General features: G+C 35.4%; 1 protein-coding gene across 2 annotated transcripts in view; it reads right to left on the bottom strand.

The window, feature by feature from the left end:
* The window catches only part of LOC106873738 (protein meiotic P26), a 40809-nt gene extending 32246 nt beyond the window's left edge, over nt 1-8563 (bottom strand). The window contains exons 1-2 of one of the 2 annotated variants that reach the window (XM_014921230.3): nt 8445-8563; nt 1034-1507 (exon numbers count right to left, since the gene is read on the bottom strand). In XM_014921230.3, the coding sequence (XP_014776716.1) occupies nt 1034-1471 (438 nt within the window). In that variant the 5' untranslated portion in view covers nt 1472-1507; nt 8445-8563. Of the gene's footprint in view, nt 1-1033; nt 1508-2148; nt 3588-8444 lie in introns of those variants that run through there. The other variant, XM_014921229.3, reaches the window with a different exon arrangement.
* Nucleotides 8564-15345: the final 6782 nt, after the last annotated feature.

Genomic DNA, 15345 nt, shown 5'->3' with positions numbered 1-15345 from the left:
AGCTCCATTTTTCAGGAGCAAAATTCTTTTAAGGTCCATGTAGTGTCTTAGGCCAAAAAAATTTTTAACTTCCTGCATAATTCGAGCCCACAGCAATATCTTATCTCCTCCACTATTTCAGTATTATGTGTCAAAAATGAAACAATAACATCACTACTGTAATGTCAGATACTTTCACTCTAACACTGAAACTATTCCACTATTTCAGTATTACCTGTCAAAAGTGAAACAATAACATGTCGCTACTGTAATTTCAAATATTTTCACTTTAATATTTTCAATTTCATACTGAAACTATTAAAGTGAGACTATACTCTCACATATATACAGGCATACTATAAGACCCAAGTAAAAACATTCCCAACAATTCAACTTCTCTGGTTGACATTAACACCCCCACCCCCAATAGGGGCCTTCATTCCCACATTTTAGAGCTCCATGAGCTCCATTTTGCAGGAGCAAAATCTTTTTTACAGTTTCTAGAAGACTGAAATTTTGGAATATGCGCATAAAGATCAATAGTATGGGATACATGTCTCTTGATTAGAATTTTTTTAGGGTGTGTAAAGAGGGAAAGAACCCTCATGTGCAATGTTGATGAAATTCGAATCATATGTATTCCAGTTCCTTACAGAAAATATAAAAGAAAAATCTCATTTTTCAATTGCATGTAACACGGGCAACGCCGGGTATCTCTGCTAGTATATATATATATATATATATATATATATATAACAGGAATGAGAAATTGCTTTGATGAACCTGTATCTCAGGAACTGAATAAGTCACATTGACAAATCGCCCCAAGGTATTACTGAATTAAAACTGTTCAGTAATCAAAAATGTGTATTTGACGAAATGTTAAAATTTCTTACACACACGTAAATAATATTTTGATCACTGTAATTTTAAAAATTAATGAATAATATGCGAAATAAGGGATAATGCTGCCGGAGATAGTTTAAATATACTTCAGCTATATCATTAATCCTTGTGGAAATGAAAAATAATTTTTGAAGAGATTAAAGGATACCTTATGATCTTCAAAACATCTCATATATTGGTGAGCCGACACACAATGGGGACAGAGGAAATTGGCACAATCAGAACATCTTGCAATGGCCTTCTCTTTGGCTTTACAGCTGGTACATACAATAGGGTCATCATCGGCCAGGTCAACTTCCAGCATATCGGACATGACATCATCTGACGGTAAGCTTTCAACACCTTTGGCAGAGAGCCTTGTCCCTTGAGAACACACACTGCATTCGATCACATCAGGAATGGTACCTGTTCTGTTGTGGATTTCGTCCACTGTACTCTGCAGACATTCTTGGCAAAAGACATGTAAGCAATCAAGTACTTTGGGCTGTTTAAGCTTTTTCTCACAGTTTCTACACAAATTTTCTTCATTTGGTACCGGGGATGAGTTAATGGGAGACGAAGCAGCAGAGAGCACTTCATTAGCCATGACTTTTTACTTTTGAACTATTTAAGTTGGCACAACCTGAAATTTTAAAAAGAATACAAAACAAATGAAACTTTCTAAAAAATATTTTCAAACGATTTTATACTCTAACAATAAAATATAAAATAAAGGCGAAATTATACACGAGATCAAATGGAGAAAATTTCAAGTAAAAAGCAATATTTATCATATACAGACACAATTCATGAAACATGAAAATATATAAAGACATGCAGGGATTTTTGACGATATTTTAAGCAGATAAATATACAAAGTGGGGAGGGAGTAGCAGAAAAATGGAATTATGAGAGAAAGTGAGAAATCGGGCGTCTGTGGCGTTCTGTTTAAAAAGTAATAACACGTTTTACTGGTCGATTTATAGATAGGCTAGGGAACACTCGAATGTGTGTAAGAGTGTATATTGTATATTCGCAGAAGTGTGTGTACATGCATACATGCATGTGTACATTTATATATATAAATTTGTATGTAATGTAGTGAATGCTTGTGTAATATATACGCACACACATAGAGCGCGCACGCACACACTATTTAAAATACGATACCTGGAAACTCAAATTTAGTATACAAAACCCAATCTGCTCTTCATATATACCAATTGATAATATATTTAAAAAATAAATAATACTAACTATATAATGAATGAGAGATTAAATTACCTGTTTTGTGTGTTCATTTGCAACCATAAATGTTCTAAGTAGCCTAATAGTGAAAATGAAGTTACGGCAAGTATATATACACACACACCTGACAGACTAGTTAAATAAATGGTTAAGTTACAAAGGCTGGTTGTCAAAAACGTATACACGACGACAGCAACATCTAACTGACATGATTGTTTTTTAAGGATATCAACCCCCTCTACCACCACCTTTATCTTCCAAAAAACTTTAGAAAATGATTCTAAAGTTATCGTTTCGAATTTTTAATGTTATGTGAAGTTTTTGTGGGGGCAATAGAAAAATTTATATTTTCTTTCAAATAACAGAATTTTTAATTATATGCAATAATATCCCAGTTTCTTGTTTTTAATTGTTATAGATATTATAAAGTGTTTATAAAATAAGGAAAAGACTGTTCTAATCTAAAAGTAGATACGGTTAGTTAATCGTATCTTGTCTGAAAAGAAATACTTTCCTGATTGCATAATACAAAGTCGATGTTAGTAGAATAAAATCGATAAGATTTGTACTTGACAGAGAAATAAAACTGTATATACACGTACGTGTTTGTGTGTGTGTGTCGGTGAACGAGAAAAAGTCAGTTTTGTCATTTCATTTAAATACCATAAAGTAATTTTGAACAAGTTACTTATTACTTGAGGATCAGACACAATTTGTATACGATACTGTATGTACGTGAAAATCCCCACATTCTACTAAAAATCTTAAAACAATGCAACAAAAACTATATCAAATCTGACCTTTCTCTAGATTCAAGTAACCACATATGTATAACGTTATTTTTTTGTAAGCTATCTAAAACAACGTACAATTAATTGCATCATGTTCGATAATAGTGAAATAGACAACGGAAATCTGTGTCATTATCGAACGTGTCTTTCAATCAACCAGTCAGTATCACAAGTCCCGTAACTTTCATTACACATAAGGTGTCGTCGATTTTGCAAATTACTATTACCTACATACAAACTGGAATGCTAAAACACTCATGTGGTTCCTAGTGTCCTAACCATCGATCCTGCCTTTGAGTTTTTAGAATATTCTTAAAAAGTTCATTTATGTGCATAAACACGTTTGTGTGTATACATACACAATCATCTATTACATTTGCGCACCACATATATACGCGACTCGTTACACGTCGCTCATCCGAGTCGTCACCTAACATTTAAGGTGCAATAACTCGAGTATTACAACATATACAGGCACAGATATGCTAATGTTCTATGTTGTGCCGCCTAAATTATGCCAACTGTTCGAATATTTAGTTTCTAGTTAGTGTGCTCACTTTTGGTTGGAGCCTTTTCAAATGGCTGATTCTAAATACTAGACGAAAATGCGTCTAACAATATTGAATGCTTTTTATACTGTATACAAGTTTGGTGAACACTTGAGAAAAGAGGGTTATAATAAGCCAGATAATAATAAAGAGATTTAGGATTATCTCCCTCTTCCCTTCTAAACTTTGAAGCAAGATCTTTCATCATCTCCCTATGTTTTCTCAAGTGTTTTTCTTTCAAATACTCAAGCATTTCTAAAATAATTCACTACCAAGTACTAACAGTAAAATTTGTAACAATTTTCATTTTTCGATTCTAAAGAATTTTTTTTTTCAAGTGTATTTTATCTTCTAAGCAACATATCCTTGTGTCCATTTATTGAAACAAGCCATGAACAAAGTCAAATATACTTGCAAATGAACATAAGGCTAACTCAGATTCTGGATGCAGAGATGAAAAAAATCTCATATTTTGGAAGAGCCAATTCTGACATCTAATGCAAATGTGAAACCTGGACACGACGAAAGACCAGTGACAAAAATTTGAAAATGCCAGAAATGAATACTACTCATGAAATTGACTGACTGATACCAGCAAATCTAGTATATGGTTAAGCCCAAACAAATTATAAAACGTTGAAATGATCGTTGTAATTTTTGCTTGATATATTACATGATATATTTACTAATAATTTATTGTATTGATTACAAATCAATACTGGCAAAATTTAACCCTGAGATTAAAATTTGGATCTGTGATGATAAACAATCACTATAAATTTAGATCGATCAAATTTTCATACCTGCATTTATGCGTGTAAATATATATATATATATGAATGAATATGTATATATATGTGTGTGTGTATATACATATGTGAATATGTATATGTGAAAATGTGTATGTACATATATATACATGTATGCATCAATACATATATGTATGCGCATATGTGTGTGTGTGTCCCTTATGAATTTTTTTTTACACACTGGCTTCTTGATAAAATTCTTGTAAAAGAATTTTATCCCTTTTTGAATTTATTTATGTATGTATGTATGCATATCTATTGGAATTTTTACCTTTATAAGTAGGCTGTAATATCCTTGGAACTTATGTGATTTTTGTTACCCTGGTAACTATTTTTTCTATTTGTACATTGAAAAAATATGCATGCATGGATGTTATGTATTCTATTCTTTTTGTCATTTTGACTGCGGCCATGCTGGAGCACTGCCTTTAGTCGAACAAATCGACCCCAGGACTATTCTTTGTAAGCCTAGTACTTATTCTATCGGTCCCTTGCCGAACAGCTAAGTTACGGGGGACGTAAACATACCAACACCGGTTGTCAAACGATGGTGGGAGAACAGACACAAACACACACACACATATATATATATATATATATATATATATACGACGGGCTTCTTTCAGTTTCCGTCTACCAAATCCACTCACAGGCTGGCCCGAGGCTATAGTAGAAGGCACTTGCCCAAGGTGCCACTAAACAAGCTACTTACCACGTATGTAAATGTATGATCTATGTGTGTGTGTCTATATATACATACACACACATATCTTAAATGCGTATCTCCCTTTTAATCGATCTTGCATTAATGCAAGAAATCAATAATATTGTACAGGAATTAACACGTGTAGTTCCTTGATCGGGCATCTGATGAAATGAAACTTACATAACACTAAATGTATTATGTACTAACAGTTTTTAATTAAAATAACTGAATAAACGAAAAGTAAACATTTTAAATTTAAAAAAAACGAAAATATTAAAAAGAAAAACTTTGTGGAGTATGTAAATTAATGATTTGTTATTAAAAAAAAACAACGTAAGCAAAATATTCCATTATTTAAAAATAAAAAGGTGGAGGTAAAGAATACGTACACCACCGGTTTTCGGCGTAACAAAAACCCTCACCACCGAGTGTACGTATTCTTTACCTCCGCCAATAAAAACCTACACTGTACACGTGTGAATAAACATGGTTAAGTTAATAATTTTACAAGCCCTGTATTATATATATATATATATATATTATATATATATATACATATACACACACTTCAGTCGTCTGTTTCAATAAAGACCTTTTTTTTATTAATGAAGGAGTCACAGATGACCGAAGTAAACCATGCTCTCCTGGTAGGAGGGTCGACAATTTATACTGTCACCGGAGATATATTTTGCTGACCCTTCTCTCATTTAGCTGTGAAATGTTTGTACCACCCTGTAGATTATAACTTATAGCTGCGTAATTGATTGGTAGCTACAGCGAGGAAAAGCTTAATACGTCTTTGCGTTTTTAACATGCATAAAAGAAACAATCCTGTGTAGCTGATATCAACAATATTAACTATCGATGCAAGAGTCTTGCATCTTCCTTTGACTATAAAGAGAGAGAAAACAAGTTCAGAATAGCATCACCTGTTCAATATCCTAACATCTATTACAATTCTATTCACATTTATCTTTTACTTGTTTAAGTCATTCGACTGCGGCCATGCTGGGACACGGCCTTGAAGATATTTAGTCGAATGAATCGACCCCAGCACTTTTTTATTTTAAGCACGGCATCTATTCTATCGGTGGGTTTTGCCGAGCCGCTAGGTTACGGGACGTAAACACGCCAACACCGATTGTCAAGCGGTGGTGGGATACAAATACATAGAGAGACAATACACGCATATATACAACGAACTTCTTTCAGTTTCCGCCTACCAAATCCACTCACAAGCCTTCGGTCGGCCCGAGGTTATAGAAGACATTTACTTGCCCAAGATACCGCACATGCTTTATTTACTAGACTTTAAAGTAGATGGTCAACTAAATATGGAAAAAAAATTTATAGAAGAAATGAAAGGGAGGAAAATCACTTCCAGCAGAAAACTCTTGTAAATAACAATATAACATCAACAGCCAACAATTCTTTAGCAATGTAAAAGTTCCCTTTTCCACAGATATCAATACCACGAGCAATTATTTCCAATATGACAAAAAAATTACATCAGAATAAAACAATGATGCTGGAATCAACGTTTGTCTCATTGATATATATATATATATATATATATATATATATATATATATATATATATAATGCATGCACACCAATAATCTAGATTCAATAAAATACTTCCATTGCAATAATGAACTATGCTAGAGATATGTATGCACATATACAAGACATTTGCAAAATAACCATACACGAGCAAAACTGCTACTACACTAACTACTATAAGACGACTCAGCCACTTCCTGGTTGACCGATTCTAACACGCCCGTATGTATGATTAAAATAGACTGCCAACAAGCAACCCACTTCAGTTTGCTAGTCTCGGAAAAATAAAATAAAAACTATTCAAGTTCCAAAAACGTTAAATAAACACCAAATTCGTAATTGAATAGTACGAAATTCGATAGGCTGGAGGCAGCCATGTAATGTCATGAAAACTCTAAGACTTTCATATAAGTAGCTGACCATGCATGATTCAGATTAGAAGTGATCCTAATTTGAGGAAATTAAATGTAATTATAGAACAAGGTCAATTTATGAAAGGGGATGATGTATATACGAATTAATTGACAATGACATATGACTGGTATATAATTCGTTGGTCCCTGTGTATAAACAGGACGATAAGTAATCTTGCAAAGAAATTGTTAAATATATAATGGTTTAAATATAATTTTAGCATTAAAGCTAATGCTTTTAAAGTCTCGTTAATACAACATATATATTCATTATCATATACCAAACTGAAAAAGTGCTTTTAAGCATTAAAAAAATAGGAAGCAGAAATAAAAACAACTGGATGAGATTTGCTTATTTCCTTACAGGCCAAGTTAAACACGCAATTTATATTGTGTAAGCATGCATGCATGTATATTTCAGCGTGTGTGCACTATGAATAAAATATAAATATAACCCGAGAAACATTGATAAATAATAAAGTGAACCATAGCGTGCGGTCGAAAGCAACAGTTTATTTTTAAGCTGTTGGTTAAGAGGAGATATATAGCAGCAGCTAGGAAGGAATTGGTGCAAAATAAAACGAAAATGGAACGGGAAGGAAACTACTGAAAATCACATTCTACATTTAAGTTTTGAATTAATGCTGATAAAACTTGTGTGTGTGCACGTGCGTGCGTGTATGCGTGAGTATATGTATATATTCATATATATGCTCACGTCAGGATGCAGGAGTGCATGTGCTAATATTTATTTCGTGTACGCACACGGAAATAACAAATTCGGTATAAGGGGAAATTTTGAACTTACTACATAATAGGATAGTTGATTCATTATAATGAAATCAACGAATTACAAGCTGGCCGAGCAGTGATTCTGGTCAACGTCATTACACTTCATTTTAGATGCAAAGATGGAATATAGTTAACTAATAATGATGCTAAAGTAAGACATTTTAAAAACAGAATCATGGATTTTAAGGCCCAGATCAGGGAAAAATTGGGGTTAATCACAAATTAATTTTAGGAGTAATATCAGCAGCAGTGAACGGCTGTTTGTATGTTAAATACAAGGAAACTGGAAACTGAAGAAGCCAGATGGACTGATATTAGGATAATATACTACCCGAGTAAACTTGGAGAATGGCTGCTCGCTGCACTACTGATCCCAGGATTCACAGTAGACGAAAAATATATCTGCATAATATTTATTGAAAAAGACTGCACACACACACATTATATATATATAGGATTGAATGCGTGCTTATGTACACGCATTACGAATATAGAAAATATGCTCCGTGCGCGACATAGTAATTTCTCCTAATATATATGTGCTGCAACTAATAGTCAGCAAGAATGTAAATATTACACCATATATATAAATAAAAATGAACATATTCAGACATAATATAATCCAATATAGAAATACATGAGCTGTAAGGTATAGGATTATGCAAACATAGTGGGAACAGAAAAGTAAAAGTGCTAGTAAAATTTCTTACCTGGAATGCATACGACTGGATATATTTTATTATATATATATATATATATATATATATATATATATATATATTCAAAATATATATATACTTGTGTGTGTGTGTGTGTGTGTGTATGTATGGGCAATATATGGTTTTGTATATAGATATATTAGTATATATAGAAATATTTTTAAAAACGGAAATTATTTAGCTGTAAATAGAAGCAAACATATAATTTGTAAATGTGTGATTTATATATTTAGAAAATATATATTTATATATATATATATATATATATATATACATATATTTATATATATATATACATATATATATATTTATATATATATATATATATATATATATATATATTAATGGTTAGGTTAGATCTGTAAGTAAATACATCTTAGATAGTACGCATGATCATCAATGTTAGGCAGCTGTGTGTATGTATGAATGTCGGTGTTGTGTGCTAGTATGTGCGCGTATGTAATGCACTATCGCTGAATGGCGCGTGTCTAAGAGATGAAACAGCAATTGAGATTATTAACTACTACTACTACTATCTGCTACCTTCCTCCCCTTCTACACCTAACACCTTAGTCTATTTGATTTGTTTGGTTTTGCTATTTGTGCTGATGTTATTTCTTTTGCTTTCTTTTTGTTTTGTTTGTAGTTCTTTACATTTTTCACTTTACTTTTTGTTATTCCCCCTCTTTCTTCTACTCTATTATTATTATTATTATTATTATTATTATTATTATCACTACACTTCACTTGAACTGAAAGGAGCGGCGTTCGCTGTACGTTACGGATACACAGCGAGAGAAGCTTCCTTAGAAATTGCAATAGTTTCTTTTTCTGAATACTGTAAATAATTGACACTACGAGATGTAAAAGAAATGTTTGTCAAAACGATATAACAAAAATATATTGTATGAAAATGGCATAAAATACAGCCGCTTCCCGCCATCTTTGTAACTATCGCCTTTTTACCGCGCATGTCATAAAAAAAAAACCGGCGCCAAATCTGAAATTCAACATAAGACGCAGTTTCGCAGATTGATTCCTGTTCGACACTTAAAACTATAGAACCGATATAAATTTAAATATAATAAAGCTTTGCTGTGAATTAAATAAGAATGTGAGCACATTCTTTCTATGCTAGTGATAGAATTGTTACATATACTGTTTCTGTCAGAGATTGAAAACTAACTTAATATAAATACTGTAATCATACGCAGTGGATTTTCAAAATCGTTAGAACGTCGGTCAAGATACCAGTATAGTCTTTAGTTTTAGCCCTTTACATTCTAAATTCTAATCCTGCTGAGGTGAACTCTACCTGGCATACACAAGTGTGCTCCACAGACCTACATACGATTTATTTTCTCGTACTTTTAAGGAAAATGAATATTTTACAATGAAGTTTGTTTTACAAATGTCTTTCAGGGTGGAGGTAAAGAATACGTATACCACCGGATTTCGGCGTGACAAAAACCCTAAATCCTAACCCTAACCACCGGGTGTACGTATTCTTTACCTTTGCCGTCTTTCAGATGGTGTAGATTTTGATTATATCGAAATTGCAGAAAATATTTTCGGAGTGAGGAGAAGTGTTTCGGATAATTCACTTGAATCGACTTTGTTTCCCTATAACTTTCAGAAAAATAGGTATTTTTAAATGAAATTCCATATAAACACTTTTCAGATTTTGTCGATAACAATTATATAGAAATTTAATGAAAAGTTGGTAGGCGCGCATACAAATACACTGACTGATGTCACACTTTTTTCCAGTTTCATTTTGTATTGGCTTTAAGGTAGCTCCTGAAGAGGGCTAAAATCAATGAGAGAAATAATAAAGCATTTATTGATATCCTACGATCTTAGATTTATATCACATTTGGAGAATTTTGTATCACTGTAAAGCAGCAGGATAAACAATATTCTTAGTTTTACCATTTGGTGTGAGTATGAAGGGATTGGTGCCATTTCCAACTCTGGAACAACCAACATAGAGCTGACCGTGGGAAAAGCACTGCTGCATGAGGTGAAGTCCAAAAAATTTGAGTGATTGTTCTTGACTCTTGTTTATTGACATTGCAAAACTAATTCTTACTAGAAATTGAAATCTTTTGAATTTAAAGGGCATGTCAGCTGGAATCAGTGGAATTCTTGAAATAAGCTCATTTTCTCCCTTTCCTTGTCCAGTGAGGATTGTTGCTTCCAAAAGACGTGGATGCATTTACCTGACTATCAGTCTTGTTCAATTGCATAGCTTTCGGAGATCCAGATTTCTCAAAAATGATTGGAACTCCTTTCTTCAATGTCAGTTTGTAAGAAGGCATTCCGGAAGGATGCAAAGTGTTAAGAAACTCAGTAGTTATTATTATAGCATATATATATATATATATATATATATATATATATATATATATATGATTCCAAAGAGGTATAATATGTCTATGTAGAGCAAAAGTAGGCTGAGACACAGGGGTCCCTGATGAAGACAGAATTTCACTTTTATTAATTAGATATATGTGTGCATGTTTTTTTTTTGTTTTGTTATCTTTCTTCATTAAATTTCAATATAATCTTAATGTACACAATCTGCAAAATATTTGCTGAAAATTTCATTAAAAATACCCATTTTCTGAAAGTAATAAAGAAACAAAGTCGGGGGGGGGGCACTTGTATAGGTATGTGACTGCCTTTCATCCAGGAATCAATGAAGTAGCCTGTCAAATACTTTTATTGATTTATGAAGCATCCTTGATGTCAATGGAATTATAACCTAGGATTAAATCTCAAAATATGATTTTAATGAAAAGCATCGACTGAGCATGTATGTATCCAGTAGTTTGAGCTCCAGAATAGAAACTTTTTGAACCTGAAAATAAACGGACTGATTCCTTGATTCCCTGATCGTGTACGAAGGAATGAGACAAATTGTTTTCAATTTTGAAAACTTTCTATTTCAGTGCCTAAACAGCAGGATATCCAAAAAATGTACATCTTATCTCAGAGAGTTTAGACATTTCTTTAGCTCCAGAAAAGAATATCATCTCTTTGATTCTAGAAAAGAACATTTAACAATTTCAGTTATTTTTCTTTCATTAGCATTTTTTGTTGAAAAAGGTTGAGTAGGATTGAATCAGGCATATTACCATAATTTAACCCCACCCAACATTTTTCAACACACACACACAAAACAAGTGAGAATAAAGTTTTTGGTCTTATATTTATTCCACAGTTTACAATAATGTATTGGTGATAAATCATATAGCATGCATGAAGACATGGAAGGGAACAATGATACTGTCATATCAATTATGCAATACATATATAATATTAAATGACCCTCAGTCATTTAACCAAAATACTCGTGTATATATAAATACAATTACAAGGTGAATGAGTTTACATATAAAAGCATATCTCGATGACTTACCGGGTGATCATTGATTCAAGAAGGAAGAGTTAATGTAAGTGTCAATGAAGAAGTAATAGGTTGAAAGTTTAATTGTATTTCTCTGACACTAGAGGTAACAAATAAATTATGATTTAATTAAGACCAGTTATTTCAAACAAGATTTCAGCTGTCAAGAGTGGGGCTTTGATAAAACTAAGAAAGAGTGTCAGATCAAATATAATGAGAAATAACCAATGTCATATATAGACAGATACATAAATATGAAATGTACATTTCATAGCGGTGTGCCAGCATGACTGGAGTCACAAGGCTGAAACAAATAAAAGAGTATTATATGAAATGTACATGTGCACATACACACCTGTCTGTGTGTATGCATGTCTGTCTCTCTCTCTCATTCTCTCTCGCTTTTCTCACACACACACACACACACGCACGCACACACACACACACACACATATATATATATATGTGTGTGTATGTATATCATCATCATCATCATCGTTTAACGTCCGCTTTCCATGCTAGCATGGCTTGAATGATTTGACTGGGGACTGGTGAAACCGGATGGCAACACCAGCCTCCAATCTGATTTGGCAGAGTTTCTACAGCTGGATGCCCTTCCTAACGCCAACCACTCAGAGAGTGTAGTGGGTGCTTTTACGTGTCACCCGCACGAAGGCCAGTCAGGCGGTACTGGCAACGGCCACGCTCAAAATGGTGTATTTTATGTGCCACCCGCACAAGAGCCGGTCCAGGGGCACTGGCAAAGATCTCGCTCGAAAATCCTACGAAGGCCGGTCAGGGGGTACTGGCAACGGCCACGCTCAAAATGGTGTATTTTATGTGCCACCCGCACAAGAGCCGGTCCAGGGGCACTGGCAAAGATCTCGCTCGAAAATCCTACGAAGGCCGGTCAGGGGGTACTGGCAACGGCCACGCTCAAAATGGTGTATTTTATGTGCCACCTGCACAAGAGCCAGTCCAGGGGCACTGGCAACGATCTCGCTCGAAAATCCTTACACATGTCAAGGGCACAACTGCCAGGAAGGCGACGCTGGGCACAGGTGCTATCCCGATTTCGCTATTCGCTTACCCCAATAAGTCTTCGCAAGCTGAGGTTCGTGTCCAATGAAGGAGACGACGTTGGCACAGGTGCCAGTCGTCGAATTTAGTTCGATTTCACTTGCCTCAACAGGTCTTCGCAAGCGGAGTTTAGTGTCCAATGTAGGAAAGGTTCGCATGAGTGGGTGGGCTGGCTACACCCCTGGCAGAGGCCTAGGATTTAGGTCTCACTTGGCTTGCCGGGTCTTCTCACGCACAGCACATTTCCAAAGGTCTCGGTCAGTAGTCATCGCCTCGGTGGGGCCTAATGTTCGAAGGTCTTGCCTCACCACCTCAGCCCAGGTCTTCCTGAGCCTACCTCTTCCGCGGGTTCCCTCAACTGTTACGGTGTGGCACTTTTTCACACAGCTATCCTCGTCCATTCTCACCACATGTCCATACCAGCGTAATCGCCTCTCTTACACACCACAACTGATGCTTCTTATGTTCAGCTTTTCTCTCAAGGTACTTACACTCTGTCGGGTATGCACACTGACATTACACATCCATCGGAGCATACTGGCTTCATTCCTTGCGAGCTTACGCATGTCCTCAGCAGTCACAGCCCATGTTTCACTGCCATGTAGCACGGCTGTTTGTACACATGCGTCATACAGTCTGCCTTTTACTCTGAGAGAGAGAGACTTTGTCACCAGCAGAGGTAAGAGCTCTCTGAACTTTGCCCAGGGTATTCTTATTCTAGCAGCTACACTTTCAGTGCACCCTCCCCCACTACTAACCTGGTCGCCCAGATAGCGGAAGCTATCAACTACCTCTAGTTTTTCTCCCCGGAATGAGACAGAAGTTATTTCCTGTTTATTTACAGTGTTTATTGCACCTGAACATCTGCCACATACAAAGACTAACTTTGTAGTTAATCTGCCTTTGATATTGATGCACCTCTTATGTGTCCATAGCTTGCACTGGGTACATCTTATAGAGTTACTACCTACTCCTTTTCTACATACTGAGCAGGGCCATCTACCTGAAGGGGTTTGTGTTTTATCTGCCTTCCTACTTATTAGGATTTTGGTTTTAGCTAGGTTGACTCTAAGGCCCTTCGATTCTAGTCCTTGCTTCCACACCTGAAACTTCTCCTCTAGTTCTGATAGTGACTCCACAATTAGTGCTAGGTCATCAGCATAGAGGAGCTCCCAGGGGTATCCTGTCTTGAATTCCTCTGTGATCGCCTGGAGGACTATGATAAATAGGAGTGGGCTGAGGACCGAACCTTAGTGGACCCCTACCTCTACCCGGAATTCATTACTGTTCTCATTTCCAACCCTCACCTTACTGACAGCATCTCTGTACATGGCTCGCACAGCTCTCACTAACCATTCTTCTATCCCAAGTTTCCTCATTGGCCATCAGATAAGGGATCGGGGGACCCTGTCAAAGGCTTTCTCCATGTCAACGAAAGCTAGGTACAGAGGTTTATCCTTGGCTAGGTATTTCTCCTGCAGCTGTCTTACCAGAAATATGGCATCAGTGGTACTTTTACCTGGCACGAACCCAAACTGCATCTCATCTAAATTGATTCGCTCCCTAATTAGTTGGGCTATGACTATCTCCGTAACTTTCATAACCTGATCTAACAGCTTGATGCCTCTGTAATTATTTATATCTAAAGCGTCACCTTTACCTTTGTAGCAGTTGACTATGGTGCTGCTACACCAGTCATTGGGTATGACTCCTTCGTGTATCACCTGGTTCGTAATACGGGTGACTAGGCTATAGCTGACACTGCCAGATATTTTGAGCATCTCTGCAGTGATTCGTGATGGGCTGGGGGATTTCCCTGTCCTCATACTCTTAATTGCTTTATCTACCATGGTTCTTTCAACTCGGATAGCTGGTCCCTCTGTTGGGTCGACATACGGCAGACTCTCTTTCTCCCATTCATTCTCTTTATTAAGAAATCTATCGTAGTGGCATCTCCAGACCTCTTTCTTTGCAGCCTCATTTAGTGCAAGCGTACCATCATCCATGCGAACACATTTCTCGGATCTTTTTTAAAACGGGGGCCACATTTTTCATTAATGTTTTACGTAGTGTTTTTGGTACCGAAAGACTTTCAAACTTCGTATACTTATCTATTTTGTGTTATAGAACAGAAAAATATTTTTGTATTCGAATTTATTTCATGTAAAAAAATTGTCTTATTTCGATAATTTCAACCAATCACTGACGTCCACTCAGCCGATATACATTAAGTGCCGACTACATAAACAAACGATTCTTCGTTTTATTTGCTTTTTTCATTTTAAAATTGCTTTAACCCTAACCCTAACCCTAACTCTAACCCTAGGGTTAGGGTTAGGGTTAGAGTTAGGGTTAGGGTTAGAGTTAGGGTTAGGGTTAGGGTTAATTGTTTCAGAATCG

The sequence above is a fragment of the Octopus bimaculoides genome, chromosome Z, assembly GCF_046866305.1.
Source record: "Octopus bimaculoides isolate indiv1 chromosome Z, ASM4686630v1, whole genome shotgun sequence".
Lineage (NCBI taxonomy): Eukaryota > Metazoa > Mollusca > Cephalopoda > Octopoda > Octopodidae > Octopus > Octopus bimaculoides.
The sequence above is the reverse complement of the archived record's forward strand: the minus strand, read 5'-3'. Positions and strand labels throughout refer to the sequence as shown.